The sequence below is a fragment of the Acinonyx jubatus genome, chromosome E4, assembly GCF_027475565.1.
Source record: "Acinonyx jubatus isolate Ajub_Pintada_27869175 chromosome E4, VMU_Ajub_asm_v1.0, whole genome shotgun sequence".
Lineage (NCBI taxonomy): Eukaryota > Metazoa > Chordata > Mammalia > Carnivora > Felidae > Acinonyx > Acinonyx jubatus.
The window spans coordinates 8,303,155-8,323,635 of NC_069395.1; the positions used below are offsets into that span (position 1 = coordinate 8,303,155).

The window sequence follows — 20,481 nt, forward strand, 5'->3', positions numbered from 1 at the left end:
CTAGGTTTACAGATTTCGTTGGGCATTCACCCTCCTACCCCAGAACTTCCACATTTGAGTTGACTGTTCATTTGGAGTTGGCTGAGTTGTGTTTGAGGGTGAGTGTGTGCACTCCCATGAGTATATCTTGCGTGCGTATATGCCAATATGTATGCACCTGTGTTCAAGTGACTGACCATCCTGTTCTCGTGGTCTCTCGGAGGGGCTCTGTCTATTCCAGAGTGCAGACATAATTTACTTAACCGGGCCAGTTCATTGACGTCCAACCACACAATGTCGTCTGATTTTGAAAAACTTTGTGTTTGCACATATCCTTGTTCCTCTCTGACTTTTTAGTGGGATTGGGGGAGGGAGAAAGACCCATACAGACACCCAGACACACACACAAATAGACACAGAGACATGCAGGCACACACATACACACACACATGATAGACACACACACACACACACACACACACACAGTGTCTTTGCTGATTATCATGAGCCTAAGCTCATTCCAGTGGCAGTGACCTGTTGGCCAGGAGCCCAAGCCTCCACGTGACAACTTGGACGTCCCTCCTGCTGGTCACAGCCACTCCTGCTGGCTGGACTCGGCTTTCTGTCTGAACCAAGAAGCACAGACACTCTCAGACCTGAGACAGGTTGGGAAGAAAAAGAGATGGCTCGTCCTCCCACCTTTCCTAAACTTCTTCTCCACACAGACCCAACGGCACCCACGAGGACCGCACCACCTTGTTACGGTGGGCTCCAGCATTCAGGGCAACTTTCCTACAAATCTCTTTTTATTGGCATTTCCTCCAATGTAACCATCCCTGAATTGCATTTGAATCAGCTGAGAGAAAGAGAGGAGGGAAGGGGAGGAGGCTCCCCCCTAGCTCTTGGAAAAGCAGCTCACAAGCAGCTTTATTTGGTAAAATACTGCAATAGATGCTTGTCAGAAATAATTTATTCCTGTTAGCTGTAATCTGAAGGAAAACAGATACAAGTCCTATAGTTAAAAAAAAAAAAAGTAAAGTAGTCTTGCTTTCGCTGACAGTACAAAGGTGTCATATACAAGAAGGATTGACACAGACCAAGGGGTCTTGTGGGAAATATGATAATAACTATAAAGAAGACAGATTATTCCCCAGTTGCCAACATTCAAACCTTTTTACAGTCAGTTCAAACATATAAAACTTTATTGCTCTAGCAGAAAGGGGAACAATTTCTGGTTGCACAGCTTTCCCAGGGCTGGGTTTATACTGTCTGTGTTATTGCTCTATAGTGGCATTTTAAAGTTTATTGAACAAGACTTTTACAATTGAAGGAAGTATATAAAACTGTAAATTTATTAGATTTTTCAGGATAAGTGCCCTTTCTAGTTGTGCTCAAGAATTCGGGGCTACGAGAAACCGCTAGTTACAAGACTTATTAATATTAAAGACTGAGAGCACGCACATTTTATACCTTAACTGATCTCAAAAATAATATTATTATATTACTGGGCGTCAGAGCTCTGATGCTATAGAATTGGATGGATACACACGTGTAGGACTCTAAATACCAGATGTGTTTATTCTTCGCTGGCTAAAAAGTTGGCTTTTATTATATCTTACTTTATTTGATTTTAACACCGTCGGTCGGGACACACTCCTCTGTTCACTCAAGGACGGCTTGGGGTGTTTTTTGTCAACTCCTTGTTGATTTCCCAGAATTTTTCAGTGTATGGCTCTCATGTGAGTACGGGTGGTGGGTTTTCAGAGCATATTTTAGCTGAAGTAATATATGGTAGCATCTCCCCCCCCCCCCCCCCCGCAAGCAGCTATATATGCAAATAATCGAAATGCTACTAAAAAGAGTTCTCTTTTATGGCTTTCAACTTCTCATGTTTTATTTCTCTTTAAAAAAAATTTTTTTAATTTAATATTTATTTAGTTTTGAGAGAGAGAGAGACAGACAGAGCATGAGCAGGTGAGGTTCAGAGAGAGAGGGAGACACAGAATCCGAAGCAGGATCCAGGCTCCGAGCTGTCAGCACAGAGTCAAACCCACGGACCGTGAGATCATGACCTGAGCTGAAGTCCGACACTCAACCGACTGAGCCACCCAGGCGCCCCTCGTGTTTTCTTTCTTAAAGGCCTTTCAGGGACATGACTTGAGGAATTTTGTAATGTTTATGAAAATCTGCATCCTGGTCTCTCAGTCTCTGCACTATTGACTTTTTAGGCCAGGAGATTCTTTGTCGTGGGGACTGTGCCGTGCGCTGTACGAGGGTCAGCTGCATCTCTGTTCTTTACCATGGTTGCCAGCATCCCCATCACTCCACCGGGACAACCAAAGATGTCTCCAGACGTTGCCAGATGCCCCCTGGAGGCATAATCATCCCCTGTTACGAAGCAATCATTTATACAATGTTAGAATGTGTCTTGGAAAAAATGTTTTTACTGTAAATAATACAGTAAATAATATGGGTTCTGTCTGATAATTACAAGAACTATAGTTACCAGATATGGTAAATTATAGGATTACTTTCAGAGATGTCTGGCTATGAACTTCTCTTAAATAGTGTTACCCAAAGAATATAACATAACTCAGTCTATAAAATGTTACATAGAGGGGCGCCCGGGTGGCTTAGTCGACTGAGCGTCCGACTCTTGATTTTGGCTCCGGTCATGATCCCAGGATCATGGGATTGAGCCCTGCGTCGGGCTCTGCACTGAGCGTGAAGCCTGCTTGGGACTCTCGCTCTTCTTCTGCTCCCGTCCCCGCTCGTGCCTGTTTTCTCTCTCTCTGTCTCTCTCTCTAAAATAAAAATAAATAGGAGCACCTGGGTGGCTCATGGTTAAGTGTCTGACTTCCGCTCAGGTCACAATCTCATGGTTGGTGGGTTTGAGCCCCGCATGAGGCTCTGCGCTGATAGCTCAGACCCTGGAGTCTGCTTCGGATTCTGAGTCTCCCTGTCCCTCCCTCTGCCCCTCCCCTGCTTGTGTTTTCTCTCTCTCTCTCTCTCTCTCTCTCTCTCCTCTCTCTTTCTCTCTCAAAAATAAATAAACACTTAAAAAATAAAATTAAAATAAATAAGTAATAAAATGTTACATATAATCTCTCAGGATCACCTGACTCTATAACAGGACATGTTCTGTTTACTTGCCTGGGTCTGAGGGCATGTGTTTGCGAGTATATCCATTTATCAGTCTGGATTGCAGATTCTCTCCGTAGTCTCTTATGATTAACCACTCATATGTGTTAGCCTCTTTGACTTTTCCTATGCACATGCAGAATCCTGTGTGCATAAACATACACGTGTTTGTATTATGTGCCTTCGCGGTGAAGGGGTTCAGAAGTACAGAGACACGTTGATTATAATTTTCTCACTTGACATGCTTAATTTTGAGGTACCATCAACTTGCCTTTAATTTTCAATTTGTGCTCTAGAATTTTTTTAACCTCTTCAGAAGGTTTTACTAGCGGACACATTAAAAACATTCAAAGAAGCTGTTTATAGCACCTGTTCACCTTCAGCCACCTAATGTTATGTAAGTATCTATGTGTGAATGGCACTTTGATCTGGGATTTCGTGTTAATTTGCCTAATGGCCATGACATTTACAGAATAATTAGGATATTATGTTTTCGAAAGACAGTAAGTTATAATAGGCCTTTCGTTTTATTTTGCCTGCGTTTTGGAATTCTGTGGGTTTTTTTTTTTTTTTTGTCTTCTTTTTAAAAATTCTAGACACTTGTGACTTAGTGAGGGGTAGCTTGAAGGTGTCTTGATTCTGTTATTTTGTGCAGCCGCTGTTCTTTTTGGTCTCTGTGGCCTTGGATGGCGGGGGATGTTAGCCACAAGGCAATATATCTTTTCTCCTCTTCTTGCCGTCTTTATAGGTCATTGGGCCCTACCCTAGAGGCGGATCAGAGGTTTTCTTTGCAAAGATGTGTGACATCCTTAACAAATATGGTATAACTCGCTTTAGGCACTAAATGTTTTTCTGATAAGCTGGATGTGAATTATATGGTTGGAAGGCAGATCGTGCGGTTGGAAGGCTGGGGGCTCTTGGTGAGACACCTCTGGTGATCCTCCTGGCAAATCAAAAGCTTTGTTCACCATCAGCCCTGTAGTTCCGTTGGTTTCCTTAGACCGTGATCCACCTTCTTGAGTTTTTAAACCAAGAGCCATGCCCGTGTGGGCACTCGTCGTGTATGGCTGCTCTGGAGTCTCACGCGCAATGTGCCCGTCTTTGAACTTGGCCATCGGAGGACGTGCTTGGCCCCTCGTTGGTGGGCTGCGGGCCACGCCTACAAACGATGGCGTCCGCGCTTTACGGAGTGGAACACCGCGTGCGGCCTCTGACGTAAATCGTGATGAGAACCCCGAGGCGCAAACTCACAGAGTCAGGTGCACACAGCCCTCCCCCCCGGAAGCACTCCTGGCGAAGACGGGGGAGGGTCTTGCTCGGGTCCCGTTTAGCCCTGGCGTCCTCAGTCCTGCTTCCAGGGACCGCGGGGGAGGTGGCGGCTGGCAGTCTTAGGAAAACCCTCAACCGGGGCAAAGGGGCCACCGAAGAAGACAAGAACCCCAGTCACAGCCAAGTTCCCAGGTGGAGTCGACTCTCAGGCGTGTCCCCAGGTACTGACGTCCTCGGCCGGCTCGCCACCTGCTGCGTTGGGTCGGGGGGGGGGGGGGGGGCTGCGGACTCCTCGGGGGAGGCCGAGAGGGAACGAGCAGGGATGACAGGGGACGGCGAGTGTCGGGGACGTCCGTGAGTGTTGCGGGGGACGCCGGGGTTTCCGACCCCAGCCCCGCCGGCGCGGAGGGCGGGACTCCGACTAGCGGAGGCAGCAGCTGTGACCTGAAGCCTGGGCCCCGGTGTCCCCGGGTTTCTCGTGCCCTGACGCCGGAACGGGCTGTCGTGCTGTTTGGCACGGTTCCCGCCGGGGGGTGGGGGGGGGTGGGGGGGGTGGGGACCGGGACCGACACGGGACAGAGGAGAGCCGCGCTGGGGCTGACGGGACGGCCACCCTCGCGGGGGTGTGAGCGGGTGTGGGCGCAAGCGTGAGAGACCAGGAGTGTGGGAATGTGCGTAATCGTGTGTGAGAGATTGTGTGCGTACGTGGCAGTGCGTGTGAATGTGTGTAAGAGTATGAGTGGGGGGGTGAGTGTGAGAGCGTATGTGTGAGAGACTGCGTGTGAGGGAGCGTGAGTGTGTGGGACCGTGTGTGACAATGTGAATGTGTAAGAATGTGTGTGTGAGACTGTGTGTGTGTGAGAGGGAGTGTGTATGTAGATGTGTGTGCAGGAGAGTATGTGTCTGGGGAATGTGAGTGTGTGTGTGAGAGAGCGTGTGTGAGACAGTATCTGTGAGGGAGTATGCATGTGAGAGTGTGCGAGTGTGGGGGGAATGTGAGTGTGTGAGACAGAGTGTGTGTGTGTGAGAGGGAGTCTGTATGTGGAGTGTGTGCATGTGAGAGTGTGTGCGAGAGTATGGGGGGGAAATGTGTGTGTGAGAGCATGTGAGTGTGCGAGTGTGGGAGGGAATGTGTGTGTGAGAGCATGTGTGTGAGTGTGCATGTGTATCAGAGACAGTGTGCGTGTGAGAGGGAGTGTGCATGTGAGAGTGAGTATGGGGGAATGTGTGTGTGAGCGTGTGCGAGAGTGTGCGAGTGTGGGGGGATGTGAGTGTGTGTGAGACAGTGTATGTGTGTGAGGGAGAGTGTGTGAGTGTGGGGGAATGTGTGTGAGCGTGCATGTGAGAGTGTGTGTGAGATAGTGTGTGAGGGAGTGTGCGTGTGTGTGTGTGGGGTGAATGTGTGTGAGAGCATGTGTGAGAGGGAATGTACATGTGAGTGTATGTGCAAGTGGGGGAGTGTGAGTGTGTGAAAGTGTGTGTGTGGGAGTGCGAGTGTGGGGGGATGTGTGTGTGTGAGAGCATGTGTGTGTGCATGTGTATCAGAGACTGTGTGTGCGTGTGTGAGGGAGTGTGCATGTGAGTGTGTGGGGGAATGTGTGTGTGTGTGCGAGAGTGTGGGGGGATGTGAGTGTGTGTGAGAGACTGTGTGTGAGGGAGAGTGTGTGAGTGTGGGGGAATGTGTGTGAGCGTGAGTGTGCATGTGAGAGTGTGTGTGAGATAGTGTGTGAGGGGGAGTGTGCATGTGTGTGGGGGGGTGAATGTGTGTGAGAGCATGTGTGAGAGGGAGTGTGCAAGTGTATGTGCCAGTGGGGGGGTGTGAGTGTGTGAGAGTGTATGTGTGTGGGAGTGCGGGGGGATGTGTGTGTGTGAGACCGTGTGTGTGTGAGCGTGTGAGAGTGTATGTGTGTGAGAGGGAGTGTGCGAGAGTGGGGGGGGTGTGAGTGTGTGTGAGATTGTGTGTGTGAGGGGGAGTGTGCATGTGAGAGTGTGGGGGGGGGAATGTGTGTGTGAGGCCGTGTGTGTGAGCGTGTGAGTGTGTGAGAGTATGTGTGTGACAGTGTGCATGTGAGTGTGTGTGGGGGGGGAATGTGAATGTGTGAGAGACAGTGTATGTGTGTGTGTGAGAGAGAGAGGGAGTGTGTGCGTGTGAGTGTGTGTGCGAGCGGGTGTGCGTGCGCGTGCACGGGAGCACAGACGCCGTCCTCCGGGCTCCGGTGAGGCCTCGATGCTCGCCCAGCAGAGCGGTCTGGGAATTGGGTCCCGCTTCCCGGCGGGGGCAGCAAGGAAAGCGCGGTTCTGGGCCCGGGACCCCGAGCCGCCGGGCCCCCCGGGGAGGGCAAATGGGTTACGAGGCTCCAGACCCAGGAGCGTGGCGGGGGGGTGGGGGAGCCGAGGAGAAGTTGGGGGCCGAGGTGGGGGGGGCTTCTGTGGGCGAGGGGGGCCGGGGCTGGGCCGGGCGGGGGGCGATGTCCGGCAGGGACCGCGGGAAGGACCGTCCCGAAGGGAGGCCCCGCGCCAGGTCCGCCCGGTGCCGGACTCGGAAGGGCGTCGCCGGTGCGAGACTTGGCAGGGGACGTGACATCTGGCCTCGCTTTCCCCCCACGCGTCCCCGTCCGGGAGGTCACGCCGTCTCCTCGCCGGCCTGCGGCCAGGCGACGCGGAGCGACCGCGGCCAAGCCCGGGCCGCAGAAGCCGCGGAGGCCGAGCGACGCGGGGGGCCCTTCGGAGTTCTGGCGCGACAGGGGTTGGAACCCGGGTGCCCGGATGCGGCCTTTTCTTTGGTCGGAGCGGGACGGCCACCAGAGCGGCTGGGTAAGGGGCGGGTGTCGGGGAGCGAGGGACGCACGTTCAGAAACAGCACTGCTTATCAGGACACCGTTTTCTAAGTGGGCCCAGGGCTTTCTATTTTAAAAGTGCATTTGCCCCCGAGCAGGCGCCTCACGGTGGGCGCGGAGCCCGAGGCTGGACCCGAACTCGTGAACCGCAAGGTCACGCCCTGAGCCTGAAACCGAGAGTCTGATGCTTCACTGGCTGAGCCACCAGGCGCCGCTCTGCAAATCGATATCTACAAAGTCCGCCTGTTATTTTTGGTTGCAGTGTTTTGTTTTGTTTTTTAAGTTTACTTACTTATTTTGACGGGGAGACAGAGAGTTGCGGGGGGGAGAACGAGTGGGGGAGGGGCAGGGAGAGAGCGTATCCCGAGGATCGGCAGTGCAGAGCCCGAGGCAGGGCTCGAACTTGTGAACCGTGCGGTCATGACCCGAGGCGAAATCAGGAGCCTGGCACACAACTGACGGAGCCACCCAGGTGCTCCGCAACACAATCGCAACAAATCTCTGGCACACGTACTTTATCCTCATTTGAGAGATGGAGAAACTGAGGCCACGGCAGAGTTGGGGGGGGGGGGGGAGCCAGGTGTTGAATCAAGACTGCCTCCGAAAAACTTGGCCTCGAACACCCACCTCCGCAGGTTCGACCTGGATCTTTTCCTCGCTTCAGCCGCTGTTTGTTGAGTGCTTCCTGTGTGCCGCGTTCCGTGCTTGTGTGCCGGGCATACCGACTGGAGGAAGACGGGGCCCTGGTCCTTCAGGTGCTCACAGCCGCGGGGACACCCGAGCGAGTGGGCAACGGCAGTGGGGCCACACATGCTCTTGAGAAGGCGGGACACGGTCCGCCACGCTGGCAACTGAGCAGAGACAAGACGGCGGCAGCCCAGCCCACTTTTTGTGGCCGCTTCGTCCACATCCACTACCCCGAAGGCTCCATCTACCTCCGTTGCTGACTCGGAGAGGACTGGCTTGCTTTCTACGGAAGTGGACGCTTCTCAGGCGAAAAGAGGGCCGTGGACGAAATGGGAAGCAGACCCACCGGAGAGATAGGTCCAGCTGCTTGTTGCAGGAAATCCTGCAGGCTTGATAGCCCCAAACTGTAGCAGAACAAAGCAGGGTCCAGTGAAACAGAAAGAATAAGGAAACAAAAACAGAAAAAAGAGGGGGGGACCACTTGAAGTTGAATAAACTGCCTCTGAGCCCGCTCGTGGGTTCCGAGGGGGATTCTCACGTTTCCCGGATATTTTCAGATTCCGGTGGCAACTAGGGGAAGACCATTGTGACCTTGAAACTTGGTCCGGGGGGACTGAGCTGAAGACCACCAAGACACTGCACACAGACCACCCACTGCAGAGTCTTGCACGGATCTGCTGGCCAGTCTCGCGGTGATACCGCAAGGCACCCTAAGCCACGTTTTGGAGGGCGAGCGGAAGAGCGAGAGCAGGTGTTGAAAAGCCATGAAAAAAAAAAAAGAATTAAAACCAAAATGTGCCTCAGGCTCATTTCAGCTGGCAGCAGAATTCTCTCTCTCTTTCTTTTGAATTTGGTATTACTACAGGCATCGACACTGAAATACCAGAAGTCTTGGGGGCCAGAGCACTTGGTCAGTCTGGAGGTGGGCTTCTCATGAGCCCCCTGTAAATCCGTGGAGGAGTGCATGTGGAGGAAGAGAGATGAGGGGGCCGCTCCAGGAAAGGGTGTACCCTGGATGTGAGCTCCCGGGGACCCAGGAGACGCTGGCATTGCGTAGATGCGGCTTGGGAGCTGGTCACCTGGGCGTGAATCATAGAATCATTCTGAGGATTAAATCAGCAAGCGCGTACAGGATGCTTTGGCTTGTGCCCGGCCTGTGCACCTGTGCTCGGGAAATATTAGCTGTTGTTACTGTTTCTTCCCCGGGCAAAGCGATACCATCCTCTCTCTGCAGAATGAGAAACTGATGTCAGAGGAGAGGCACCGTTGTGGGTAGGGAGGAACTTCTGGGCTCACTTATCCTCTTTCCTTTTTCTCGTTTCAGTTCTGCGCTTTCGTCCTTGTTAGAAGGCCCCCACAAGTTGAGTTTAAACGGGAGACTTCTCCAGTGCTGTTGAATTCACGGAGTGTGTGCGCCGGCCGGCCTTGGCAGGTGCCGCCTTCGACGGGGAAAGGGAAAGCACTCCTGAGGGTTTAAGGGCGAAAGTTGGGAGAAGGGAAGGAGAAAAAAGGCCCAAGTTGAAGGTGCTTAACGTCTTCTGATGTTGAGCAGAAGCGTGAACAGCGACAGTTGAGTCCAAGGTGGGGGTGCCCGTGCTTCTCTTCCTCGGAACCCCAACTGCTCTCGCTGCCGCATCTGGGCCACCAGGTGGGAGCCCGCGTGGCTGGGCAGTGATGGCAGACCGCGCCTGCTGCTGGGTGCGGGGAGGCGCCCCCTCTTGCCATCACCCTTCCTCCCTGTTCTTCAGCCCCCTTCCTTCCACTCGCTTCTGCTGACACGTGAGGGGAAATGGCATCCCGTGAAAAGACAGGGTGGCCGTTGGCCACGGGCCAACCGCCTCGACCCGGGGCCGCGCTGTCAGCCACCGAGAGACGCCTGCGGACCCGGAGGCAGAGGGGGGATGAACGCTTTGGGCGGAACTTTGACCTTCGCGATTGTCTTTGCGCTCTGTCCCCTCCCTCCCCTCCACGGCTCCAGGTAGTTGACTCTCCTGTGACAAGCCTGAGGAACAAGTCTGCCAGGAAAGAGCATGGGGAGAAACCAGATTGGGGAAATTGCTTTCGGGACACAAGGTCCCCGCCAGCAGAGGCTGGTCCCCCGCCAGCGTCCTCGCGGTTGATGTGCGTCCGGGTGTGGGACGTTGGAGGGAATTGCATACACGCTCCATTACAGATATCCCCCCGCTCGTGCTGAGGGCCCCGGGTGGGGTCCCCGAAGATGCACGGCCGTGGGGATGAGATCAGGGTGGGGTGAGCAGACAGGTTATCGAAGTTGAACTGGGGGCTGAAGAGCAGAGAGCGCTGCAGGAGTTCTCCCCTTGTTCCCCTTTTTGCTTTTTTTTCTTTTGCCTTTTCTTTTCCATGAGAGAATCAGAAAGGTCCCATCTGCCTTTTCGGGGAGGGTCATGCTTGGCGACTGGTAGCATCTGGGGTAGGGTCCGGTTCATTATGCCACCCAGAATATCAAAGCGGTTTAGGCGTCGGAAACCAGGGAAGGAGGAAGGGATTTAAAAAAAAAAAAACAACAGCCCGGCCGCCAATCGGGGGCTCTCTGTCTGCTGTCTGCCGGCTGCTGCTACCCACTCGTTACAATTAAAATGAAGTGTCCGTCAGCGGCTATCTTCTCTGTGTGGCCCATATGTTTCTGAGCTGATACTGTCCGGATTATTCTGTTCGGGAAAACGATAACGGCTGTTTATAACCTTGGCAAAGACTGAGGCCTAATCAGGCTGGAGCACATTTTCACCAACTGGCTGATAACAGGCTGTTAGCAGCCTTATCGCTGGGGAGAGATAGGCCAAAATAAGCAGATCTGTGAGCACAGGAGCCCAATCGAGTGGTACACACTCTGGCCCCGGCTTTATTTTTAGATTCCCTTTTCCCGGTTTGATATCAGAAGGCGCAGAGGAAGAGGGGGGGCGGGGAGCACCGTGTGCCCCTGCGGGATGTTAATCAACATGAGAGGCAGAGGGTCAGCCCGGCTTCCGGCGCTCAGGGCTCCGTTCAAATGAGGGAAAACACATGCAGGTCTTGGGAGACAAAGGAAGGCGAGGGGCTGGCCTGGTGTGTGGGCCCTGATGGCTTAGCATCTTCCCGCCGTTGGGAGTCTCCATCTGGATCATCTGGATCGCCAGGCCTAGGTGCTCGGTTCTTCCCCCATCCTCCCGTGCCGCAGGGACTGACTTTTGCTTTCTGTCTTAATCCACTTTGCTGGGGCGTCTTCGTGGCATTCCTCCAGAATGACATTCCCTGCCCAATTCATCATCCTCACACTGGCTTAGAGACCACACAGTGGGTTGGGGGGTGAGAGGAACACAGGCAGGCCCGCCCCCCAAAGCGTGGAGAGAGGACATGGAGGGAGGCTCAGGGAAGTCTAGAACCTGAGGCACCATGACCTCATGGCTTAATAGCTGGTACTCAGCCCCCAGGGAGAAACTGTTGGTTTTCAGAGAGGGGTAGGTTTCCGGCAAAGCCTTCAAGGAAGAGCCCTTTGAACTTGACCCTCTACAGAGATGGATAAAAGCCAGATCTATAGCTTTTGCTCCTAGACCCAACTCTCTGAAACAGGTTACGCCTGGGCCTTGACATATGTGTGGTTCTAGAACAGTTACGGATTTGAGACAAAAAGATACTACGTGAGGTCGTCAAGCATGTGGTGAAAATAAAATGTAGGGGGGAGGCTATAATAGTGCTGGGCAGCAGATGCCATAAGCAGAAGGGAAGTTTGAAGGTATTGTTTGCCGAAGACGGTGGAAGTCTGGAAGTCTGGTATTTCTTTTCTCTGTTCATTCTGCAGAAACCTTCCTAGCCTAAAGCGCATTAGGCATTTTATTTTATTTTTTTCAACGTTCATTTATTTTTGAGAGAGAGAAAGACAAGAGCGTGAGCAGGGGAGAGGAGAGAGAGAGAGAGGGAGACACAGACTCAGAAGCAGGCTCCAGGCTGATGCGGGCTCGAACCCACGAACCGTGAGATCGTGACCTGAGCCGGAGTGGGACTCTTAACCTACTGAGCTACCCAGGCGCCCCATGGCATTTTAGTCTCTACTCTGCTTCTGTCTGTCTGTCTGTCTGTCTGTCTCCATCTCTCTTCTCTGTTTTCTTTCTCTCCTCTTCCTGCTCTCTGTGCAGCTGCCCAATTCCCGACTCACTTTTGTCTGCCTAAGACTGAGTGAGTGGAGTCAGGTGGCGGGAAAGAGGGGCCAGGGGACCGGTGCCTGGGGGGCGGGGGGGGGGGGGAGGGAAGCGTTTTCAGGGGCACACAGATCCAAGTAAGCACAGAAGGCAGCGGAGAGCATTATCACCATTATCATGCAAATCTATTTACAAGGCTCCTTTTATTCATTAATCTTTGAATAGCAGAACCTTTGGAACCGCCTGAAATAAGAACCACCTGTGTGTCTACCACTGAAAAAACAAAAACAAAAAAATGAGTTTTAAGGACAATTGATACGTGGGAGCAGGAAGGGAAAAATTAAGTAGAAATCTCTCCATCATTTAGATCTCCCCATATATGATTTTATAGCTCCCGTGTTGCAAAATGGCCAGCCGATTGGCAGTTTTGGAGACGTCCCCCCCAAGTTCAGAGAAAACCTCTGGGGACGGTCGGAAATGTAATGAAATTATTAAACAGTCTGTTTTTAAAAATCCACTTGGAGGTTCTTCCACGCCGACTTTTATTCTCCTTTTTTGGAGATAATACATAATAATATACAATGTAGTCAATGGGATATAAATGATTTCGGTTAACGTTTCAGAGGCACTGGTGAACTCAACATAAAGGGATCTTTTGCAATATCTTCCCTGAATTCATAGTAATATAATATAAAAATCTAAAGCTGGAAGAGACCTTGCATATGATCTAGTTCAGTCCTCTCACTGTCTATTAAACCTTTAATTAAGAGTTCTTTACACGTAGTCCAAGTCCCCATTTGTCACATCGCACATAGACTGGTTACATTATCTTTGGAGCAGTTATTCTTACAGGGGGCAACATAGCTCTTGCAAACACTTATTACCCTGTGTTATAGGCAATTAGCAGGGGCTGCAGGGAGATGTAGGGAAGGGCTCCAGCTTTCTCTGCCACTGTTGCTAAGATGGCAGAATACCAGGTAGAAAGTCCACAGAAGAGAACGTATCCCACCTAGGGCTACGCACCTTCTAAGAAAAAATACAGCCATGTCAATGGAATGGAATGGCTCCCATATTCCTTTCGGTAGGACTTTACATCAGTGGAGTAACCATTGTCATTAAAATCCCCTCCCCGAGAGATTCTAACTCCCAAACATTATTGGTCATATGTGTTCGAGTCATGGAATCTTAGAGCTGGAGGGACCCACTCTAAAGAATTATCTCCTCGTTGTGGAGATGAGGAAATTGAAACCCCAGGGAGGGGCATCTGCCCCGTAAGCCTGAACTGGGGGCTCCGACTAGGGACGAGGAGAATGGTCCTGCCTTCTAGCCCAGTGCTTTTTCATCTTTATGATGACCTTACAGGATGACTTAGTTGTGGGATGAAGAATTTAAAATACATCCCTGAACTCTCTATGCCACTGTTTACTCCTCTGTAAAATGAGGCTTGTGATTCCCCGATTGATTTTGTAAGTTCCTCGAGAGCTGGGACTGTGCCGCCCATCCCCGTGTTTCCCAAGACACCAGCTCTCACCTCTCTCTGCACGTGGAGCTGCTCAAGAGATGTTGACTGTTGAATGGTGGAGTGAGTGAACGGATGAATAGGACTTTGAATAGGTCTTTGAATTGGACTTCTCCAGCGATGACTCTTTCACGAAATGATTTTTCTAAGTTGTGTGCGCCTTCCCAGCCTCGCATTTCTTAAATCTCTTTCAGCAGAAACAGTGAAAAATGGTGATGGGATCTTGGGCGGTTCTGATGACAGACCTCTGGGTCCTGCAGAGGCCCAATTATAATCAGGGAATTTTTGTTGGTGTGTGTTTGCCTTGCGGTTGGTTGTTCACGGAGCCTTGGGGAGACCCCGTGCTCCTGAGGGTCAGTTGACTTTGGGTTCTCAGCAACAGGAGTCCGGTGCGTTCTTGAGTTGTCCAGGAACCTCCTCCAGTTGTGTTGCTGTGGGATCTTTCCATGTCTCCCGGTGACGGACGGGGAACGTCACCCCGGGTGAAGACCTGATTTAACTTGCTCTTTTCTAGTGTCTAAATAACACCTGGATCCCAGGAGGTACTTGATGAGTGGGTGAGTTAAATGTAGGTATGTCTACTTTTGCTTCACTGGCCCAGGCCTTCAAAGCGAGAGGCTGGATTGAAAGCCTGTGGATTATCGGAGTCTGTTCCTCTGACTCAGAAATCCTGGCCGGGATACGCTTTTCCCCTCGAAGCATAAATTCTGTCCGTCGGTTAAAAATCTGTATCTTGGGACCTTCACTCACCCTACCTACCAGGGCCCTTTGTATACCAGGCTCCTTTCCTCATCACCCTGAGATGACTACACACAGAGGCAGACTCTCCACACAGACTTTGAAGGCCGCCGTTCAGAGGGTCCAACTCCAAGGCAGAGAGATTACTTGGGAGTTGGGGGGCTGGGGGGGGATAACAAAACTGCAGTTCTCTGGAATCTTACTTGCTTCTCAGAGGCACGTGACTGGCATATTTGGGTCATTACATAGAAAGACATTCTGCGTATGAGTTATGCCAGTGAGATGTTTCCAGATCACATGACAACGGTGTGTGTGGTGACTGCCAAGTGGTGTTTCTCTGCGCAGGACTCTGAACACACCGCCCACTGGTCTGCGTAAGGCGGCCGCACTCTGCACTAAACGCGGCATCATTCATTCTGGGATCTCCCAACCTTCCATAAACAAGTCGGTCGCTTAAGACTCCTGTGAGTTAAATAAATAATAAGATCCTTACCCCCTTGAACAGAATGGGAAGACTAAATATTGAAAAATTAGGCAATTTAGCCCAAGGCGGAGTGTGCAGAGAAAGTACGACCTGGTGAACCAACCCCGTGCGCTGGCAGCAAGAATTTTTCCTGCGAATATTTTTATAATGGCAGATTGCTGCGTGGCTTGGCGAGGGCCTTTCAGTCAGCCTTCAGACTGGCGTTCATCACCCACCGCGTGCCTGGTGCCGAGTTACAAACAGTTAAGGAAAACATATGCAATTCCTTTCTTACAAGACCTAAAGACACTGCAGCTGTGACGGCTCAATGCGGAACATAGTTCAAATATTAAATGTGATGATACGGGCAATATTCAGTTTTGGAGGCAGACAGCAGTTCGGTTCCAGGGTGGTGGTGGTGATGGTGGGACATGGCTGGTCGGGGAAGGGAGCTGGAGCTCGGGGTTGAAAAATGGGTAGGTTTGGGGCACTTGGGGGGCTTGGTCGGTTGAGCGTCCGACTTCAGCTCAGGTCGTGATCTCGCGGTCCGTGAGTTCGAGCCCCGCGTCGGGCTCTGTGCCGACAGCTCAGAGCCTAGACCCTGCTTTGTCTGTGTCTTCCTTGCTCTCTGCCCCTCCCACAGTCACACTGTGTCTCTCTCTGTCTCTCAAAAATGAATAAAAGTTAAAAGAAAAATAAAAAAAAAAAAGGAAATGGGTAGGTTTGAAGTCGGCAGAAGGGAAGAATGGTTCTTGTGCTTCAGGCGAACCATAGAAATAAGGGCAGGAAAATGGGAAAGGGGGTGACAGTTGTGCAGCAGCTCTTGCTGTGTCTCAGTTTTCCTTCCAGTAAAAATAATGGAAGCGATACCACCTTTGGAAGTAAGTGTGCCACCATGGGGAGGACAGCTGAGAGCGACTGATGTGTTAATAGCTGCCAGGGCAGGGTGCTCTGTGTCTGCCACGCTTTGGCATGGCATTGGCTTCAGGTTCTTGGATGACTTGAGAGCCTCTGTTTAAGAACATGGCACGGGGGCCACACGGGTGGCTCCGTCAGTTAAGCGTCCGGCTCTTGATTTGGACACAGGTCACGATCTCGTGGTTCGTGGGTTCGAGCCCCGCGTTGGGCTGTGCGCTGACATTACGGAGCCTGCTTGGGATTCTCTCTGTCCTTCTTTCCCTGCCCCCCACCCCTGCTTGTGCTCACCTGGTCTTCCTCTCTCTCTCAAAATAAATAAATAAACTTTTTTTTTTTTTAAGCGGCGTGTGTTGTGTTTTCTTTGAAGACTTTTATCCACCTGGTGCGTGGTGCGGTCAGAACCAGACTTGGGGAGGAGGAAGGCCCTTCAATGGCCACAGGCTGAATAGAGACCAGCAAATGCAACTGTATCGGGAAGGAATCCCTGGGTGTCCCAGTGTCCCCTCCCTTCCTAGACTGAGCTCTGTCAGGCAGGTGTTCAAATAAATAATGCATCTAAAAATCCTTCCAGCAGCAGCTGGGACCGTCTTAGGAGCTCCAGGATAGTGGGAGTACATCAGCCCCGCTACTTGGGCAGGTGTGTGTTAGCTCCAGAAAGTTAGAACAAACGCTCTCTAGACGTATCCCCTACGTGGACTAGGGCCCCGTTTCTGACGGAGAAACAAAATGAAGCATTTATTTCATAGAGCCCCGTCTGGAAACAGGTGTGCCTTTGGCCGAACCCTTCCAAGTTCAAAAACAAATAAATTAATAGGCTTCCACTAGGGGGAGACGGCGGTTTCAGAGCGCTGAGTGGAATTAATACCTGCTCCCCTCCAGTTCTAGCCTATCGCTAACAACAGTACCCAGTATGACCTTAAGGAGATGAATCTCCGTTAATAATCATAATGACGATGGCTTAACATAGTAGCAATCTCTTTAGCACTTAGTATGTGCCAGACGTCACGTTTTGTTTTTACTTAATCCTCAAAAAAATACCAAGATAGGTAACGTTATCCCATTTGTATGGATTCAGAAACTATTCTGAGTAGTTCGGATAGTTCCGAATGGTTCAAAACAGTTAAAGACTGGGAAGCCTGGGTGGTTCAGTCGGTTAAGCGCCCGACTTTGGCTCAGGTCACGATCTCACGGTTTGTGAGTTTGAGCCCCGCGTCGGGCTCTGTGCTGACAGCGCGGAGCCTGGAGCCTGTCTCAGATTCTGTGTCTCCCTCTCTCTCTGCCCCTCCCCGGCTCGTGCTCGGTCTGTCTCTCTCTCTCTCTCAAATAAACAAACATTAAAAAGAAAAAAAAAAGTTAAAGACTTTGCCCAGCGGTGCCTAATGCTTCTGTCGTGGAGTTAAGTCTGATTCCTGAGCTACGATACTGTACTAAAAAAGCGTGAACTTGCCATTACCAGCATGTTTCACCTTTTGTTTTGTTTGATTTTGTTTTTTGTTTTTTGACTCTAAGCTTAGACATGTCAATTAACATAGAAAAATATCTTGCATTGGCCTTGCAGCATGTTCAAGGTAACTTTGGAGAATCCAGATTATTTTTTGCAAAAAGATATTATTTTTTGCAACCCCAATGCCCATGAAGACAGCCGTGCAGGAGGTGAAAATCTACTGTCCATTGAAGATCCCAACTGGATCCCATCCAGGAGCTCTGAGAGGTCAAGGTGTGGTGGCCTTCATCGTTCTGGATGCTGCTTCGCTAGGACTAACTCTAAGATGTGTGGGTCTAAGGAGGAATGTTTGACAACTAGGAGTATTTAGGATTTGGGCCACAAATGTAGTCTCTAAAGTGATTTTAGAGGTCCTAAATACTATCACATGATGAGCATCCATCCACTGGGCGCTGACTGAGGAGCACTCGAGCAGCCAACCCTTGAATTGCCCGGGCTTTGGGGATGAACTCAGCCACCTCTGCTCCTTTGTGAAATCAAAGCTGATGACAGAGACGGCCTGGCTGGAGATGACCACGCTTTTGACTCTCTGGTCAGCTGGACTTTTTATAAAGATGGCAGACGTAGCCACCCACTCTTCTCTTTGTGGCAGGGACTGGTTTTGAGAGAGCGATCTGTTTTGGAATTTCAGGTTTTGAAGTGTAGAAACGTGAATTGCGAGTGAGGCTGAATTTCAGTCTCTTTGGAATTGAGACCGAGGCCCTGCGTGTTCCCAGTGTTTGTGGTAAAGCCTCCTCCCTCGAATTGAATCACCCTTGGAGGTACTGAAAGAGGAAGGGCTGACCCTCAGGAAATGGCCACATGACAACCTTTTGGTTGATCACGGAAGTGTTTCAGAATTCTGCTCAGCCTTGCTCCCGGCCAGTGACCCCGTCAGATCTGATAAACCGAACAAGCTGGGGGCTACCGGAGGCCCACACAGGCATGCTGGGCTGTGAGAGGGAACAAATGGTCAGGGTAGTGGCCCAGAGCAAGCAACTCCATGCTGAGCCATTTTTCTCTGCACCCTCCCGCAGGTTTAAATCGGAGGTAGGGTTCCCGGAAATTCTTCTGTCTGTACTTTGCCCTGTGCCTGGGGAGGTTAGGAAGCTCATGGTTTGATGTCTGCAGTAAAATGTAGAATATGAGCCCTGATCCTAATGATGATGCAATTCGGTGACAAACATTCGGCCAGAACCTGGAGGTGTTCACTTGGCCGGAGGATTTGAAAGCCTTAGGCTGTTAATTAGAGTTGTAAATATAGTGTTTACAGAAAACCAGGGAGGAGACGCGTGGTGTGTTTGCATCGCCTGGAGACCTTTGTAAACATCGTACCTGTCCCGGATCAGAATCTCCGGCTGTGGGGAGGCCCAGGCATGTGCATTTTTGAAAAGCTCCCCAGGTGATTCTGTGCTGTGTCCCGCTAAATGGATATCCAGTGCTTTACGAGATTATACGGGAACACTGTTTTTGTCACGTTCAGTGAACATGCCAGTGATGGCCCATTCTTCCCGCCATCGAATTTGGAAGTGCTTTGGCTCTCACAAGTGTGTGCGGCTATGCGTGCGTCTAACTGCGTGTGCGTGTACAAGTGTGCGCACGCGTCTCTTTGCTTTCCGAAGCACACGGTCCGCTGCTGGCCCCCTGACATGTGATCAGAGTGATGCGGACGTGCGAGCCTGGGCAGCCCGCGTCTCCCCGTTTCACCCCTGCCTGCAAACACGGAGCACGTCCTCAAGGTACAGCTCTGAAATCCCACGCTGACCTTTTCGCGAAGCATTATAATCAAGTTGAACATTTCCAGTTGTACCGCCAGTGCTTGCCCCTTGGGAAAACACTTCCCTCCATTTTATGACAATTGATTCTGATTTTGAGGAACTCATTTGTATTGAATGTAAAATGTCCAGCCTCACACGGAAACCGGAAAGTCCCCATGTCCAGACAGGTCCGACACTGTGTTTTTATTATAAGGACAGGGCAAACAATGAAAGATTGTGCTCTCCGTTTCTGAAAATGCTCCTTCACTGTTCTGCATATTTTAATTTTCTTTCCTCCTTTTTTTTTTTTTTTTTAAACAATCCTGTGGGTCTGATGATAGCAGGCCATTTTTACAGTTATCTGGGCTCATGGGAAATTTCACCCTGTCTGGATTCTCAGCTCCTAGGTGGCAGAACCTGCTGGGGCTTTTACGGTGTGTTAAGTCCCCCATTGTGCCGAGGTTCCCTATGTGAACATGCTGCCCCCTCGGAGAGACTCCTGTGACTGACATTCGTACTCTGTAGTGAAAGTCGGCACGTCACTCCCCACGTGATAGTCCTGGCCACAAAGGAAGCAGGTCTCCTAGGACTCTGGGATGTACCCAAGAGCCCTGGGGCCTTCTAACTTCATTTAGGAGAAGACACAGAAACAAAAGCTACTATTTCTCGGGCTGTCTACTGACATGAACAGGAACCCCTCAAGAATGCTTTCTGGGGGCGCCTGGGTGGCTCAGTGGGGTAAGCGTCCAATGTCAGCTCAGGTCATGATCTCACAGTCTGTGAGTTCAAGCCCCGCATCGGGCTCTGTACCGACAGCTCAGAGCCTGGAGCCTGTTTCAGATTCTGTGTCTCTCTCTCTCTTGACCCCTCCCCCATTCATGCTCTGTCTCTCAAAGATGAATAAATGTTAAAAAAAATTAAAAAAAAAAAAAAAAGAATGCTTTCTGCCAGCACCGAAGCGAGGGGGGGGGGCGGATCTCACTTGGAGAAATATCACTGAAGCTTGAGTACCCCTGCCCCCCAGACCCAGCCAGTGTCTTCTCCAGTGTGAATAGCACTGGGCAGGGATGTGCTGAGATGCCTATGAAGGTAACAGAGATGCCCGGGGGGGACGTGGCTTGTTGGGCTTTGTGATCTCTGGTCCTGGGAAGGGGCTTCCCTCTACTGGAGCTGCGGTTGGCTTAGGGCTCCCATGGCTTCCTTTCCGGGGTATACAAGGCATCTAGTGGTTGTACTGTTCTTGTAACAAAAGACAGATTTTAGGGGAATCCTCTTGGGCAGGGTGAGGGGATCGCTTTGTCTGGAAGAGCGTCAGAATATCTTAGGCAGGCACCATGCTGTACTCACCTGAACCAGTAAGGGCATGACCCAATAAATTAGGACGGGTGTGGGCGTCTCTGTCAGTCAAGCTCTTTCTAATAATCCCAGGGGTCTGTGAGCATTCTCCAGCTCATGGCAGACGGTCTATTCCTGTTTCTGGAATTTTCCTCTTGGTATTGTCACACAGGGGGCTTCCTCTAGTTGTGCTCTGTGGTCGAAAGGTCATCTTTGCACCAA

The 20,481-nt window shown here is 51.0% G+C and overlaps 1 protein-coding gene across 9 annotated transcripts in view; it reads left to right on the top strand.

Annotated features, from left to right (window-relative positions):
* The window catches only part of PBX1 (PBX homeobox 1), a 327,302-nt gene that overhangs the window by 138,625 nt on the left and 168,196 nt on the right, over positions 1–20,481 (top strand). Inside the window, exon 2 of one of the 9 annotated variants that reach the window (XM_053208804.1) lies at positions 3,869–3,941. The exons of 7 other annotated variants lie outside the window; for them this stretch is intronic. In XM_053208804.1, the coding sequence (XP_053064779.1) occupies positions 3,869–3,941 (73 nt within the window). Of the gene's footprint in view, positions 1–3,868; positions 3,942–3,964; positions 4,611–20,481 lie in introns of those variants that run through there. One more of the 9 variants, XM_053208801.1, reaches the window with a different exon arrangement.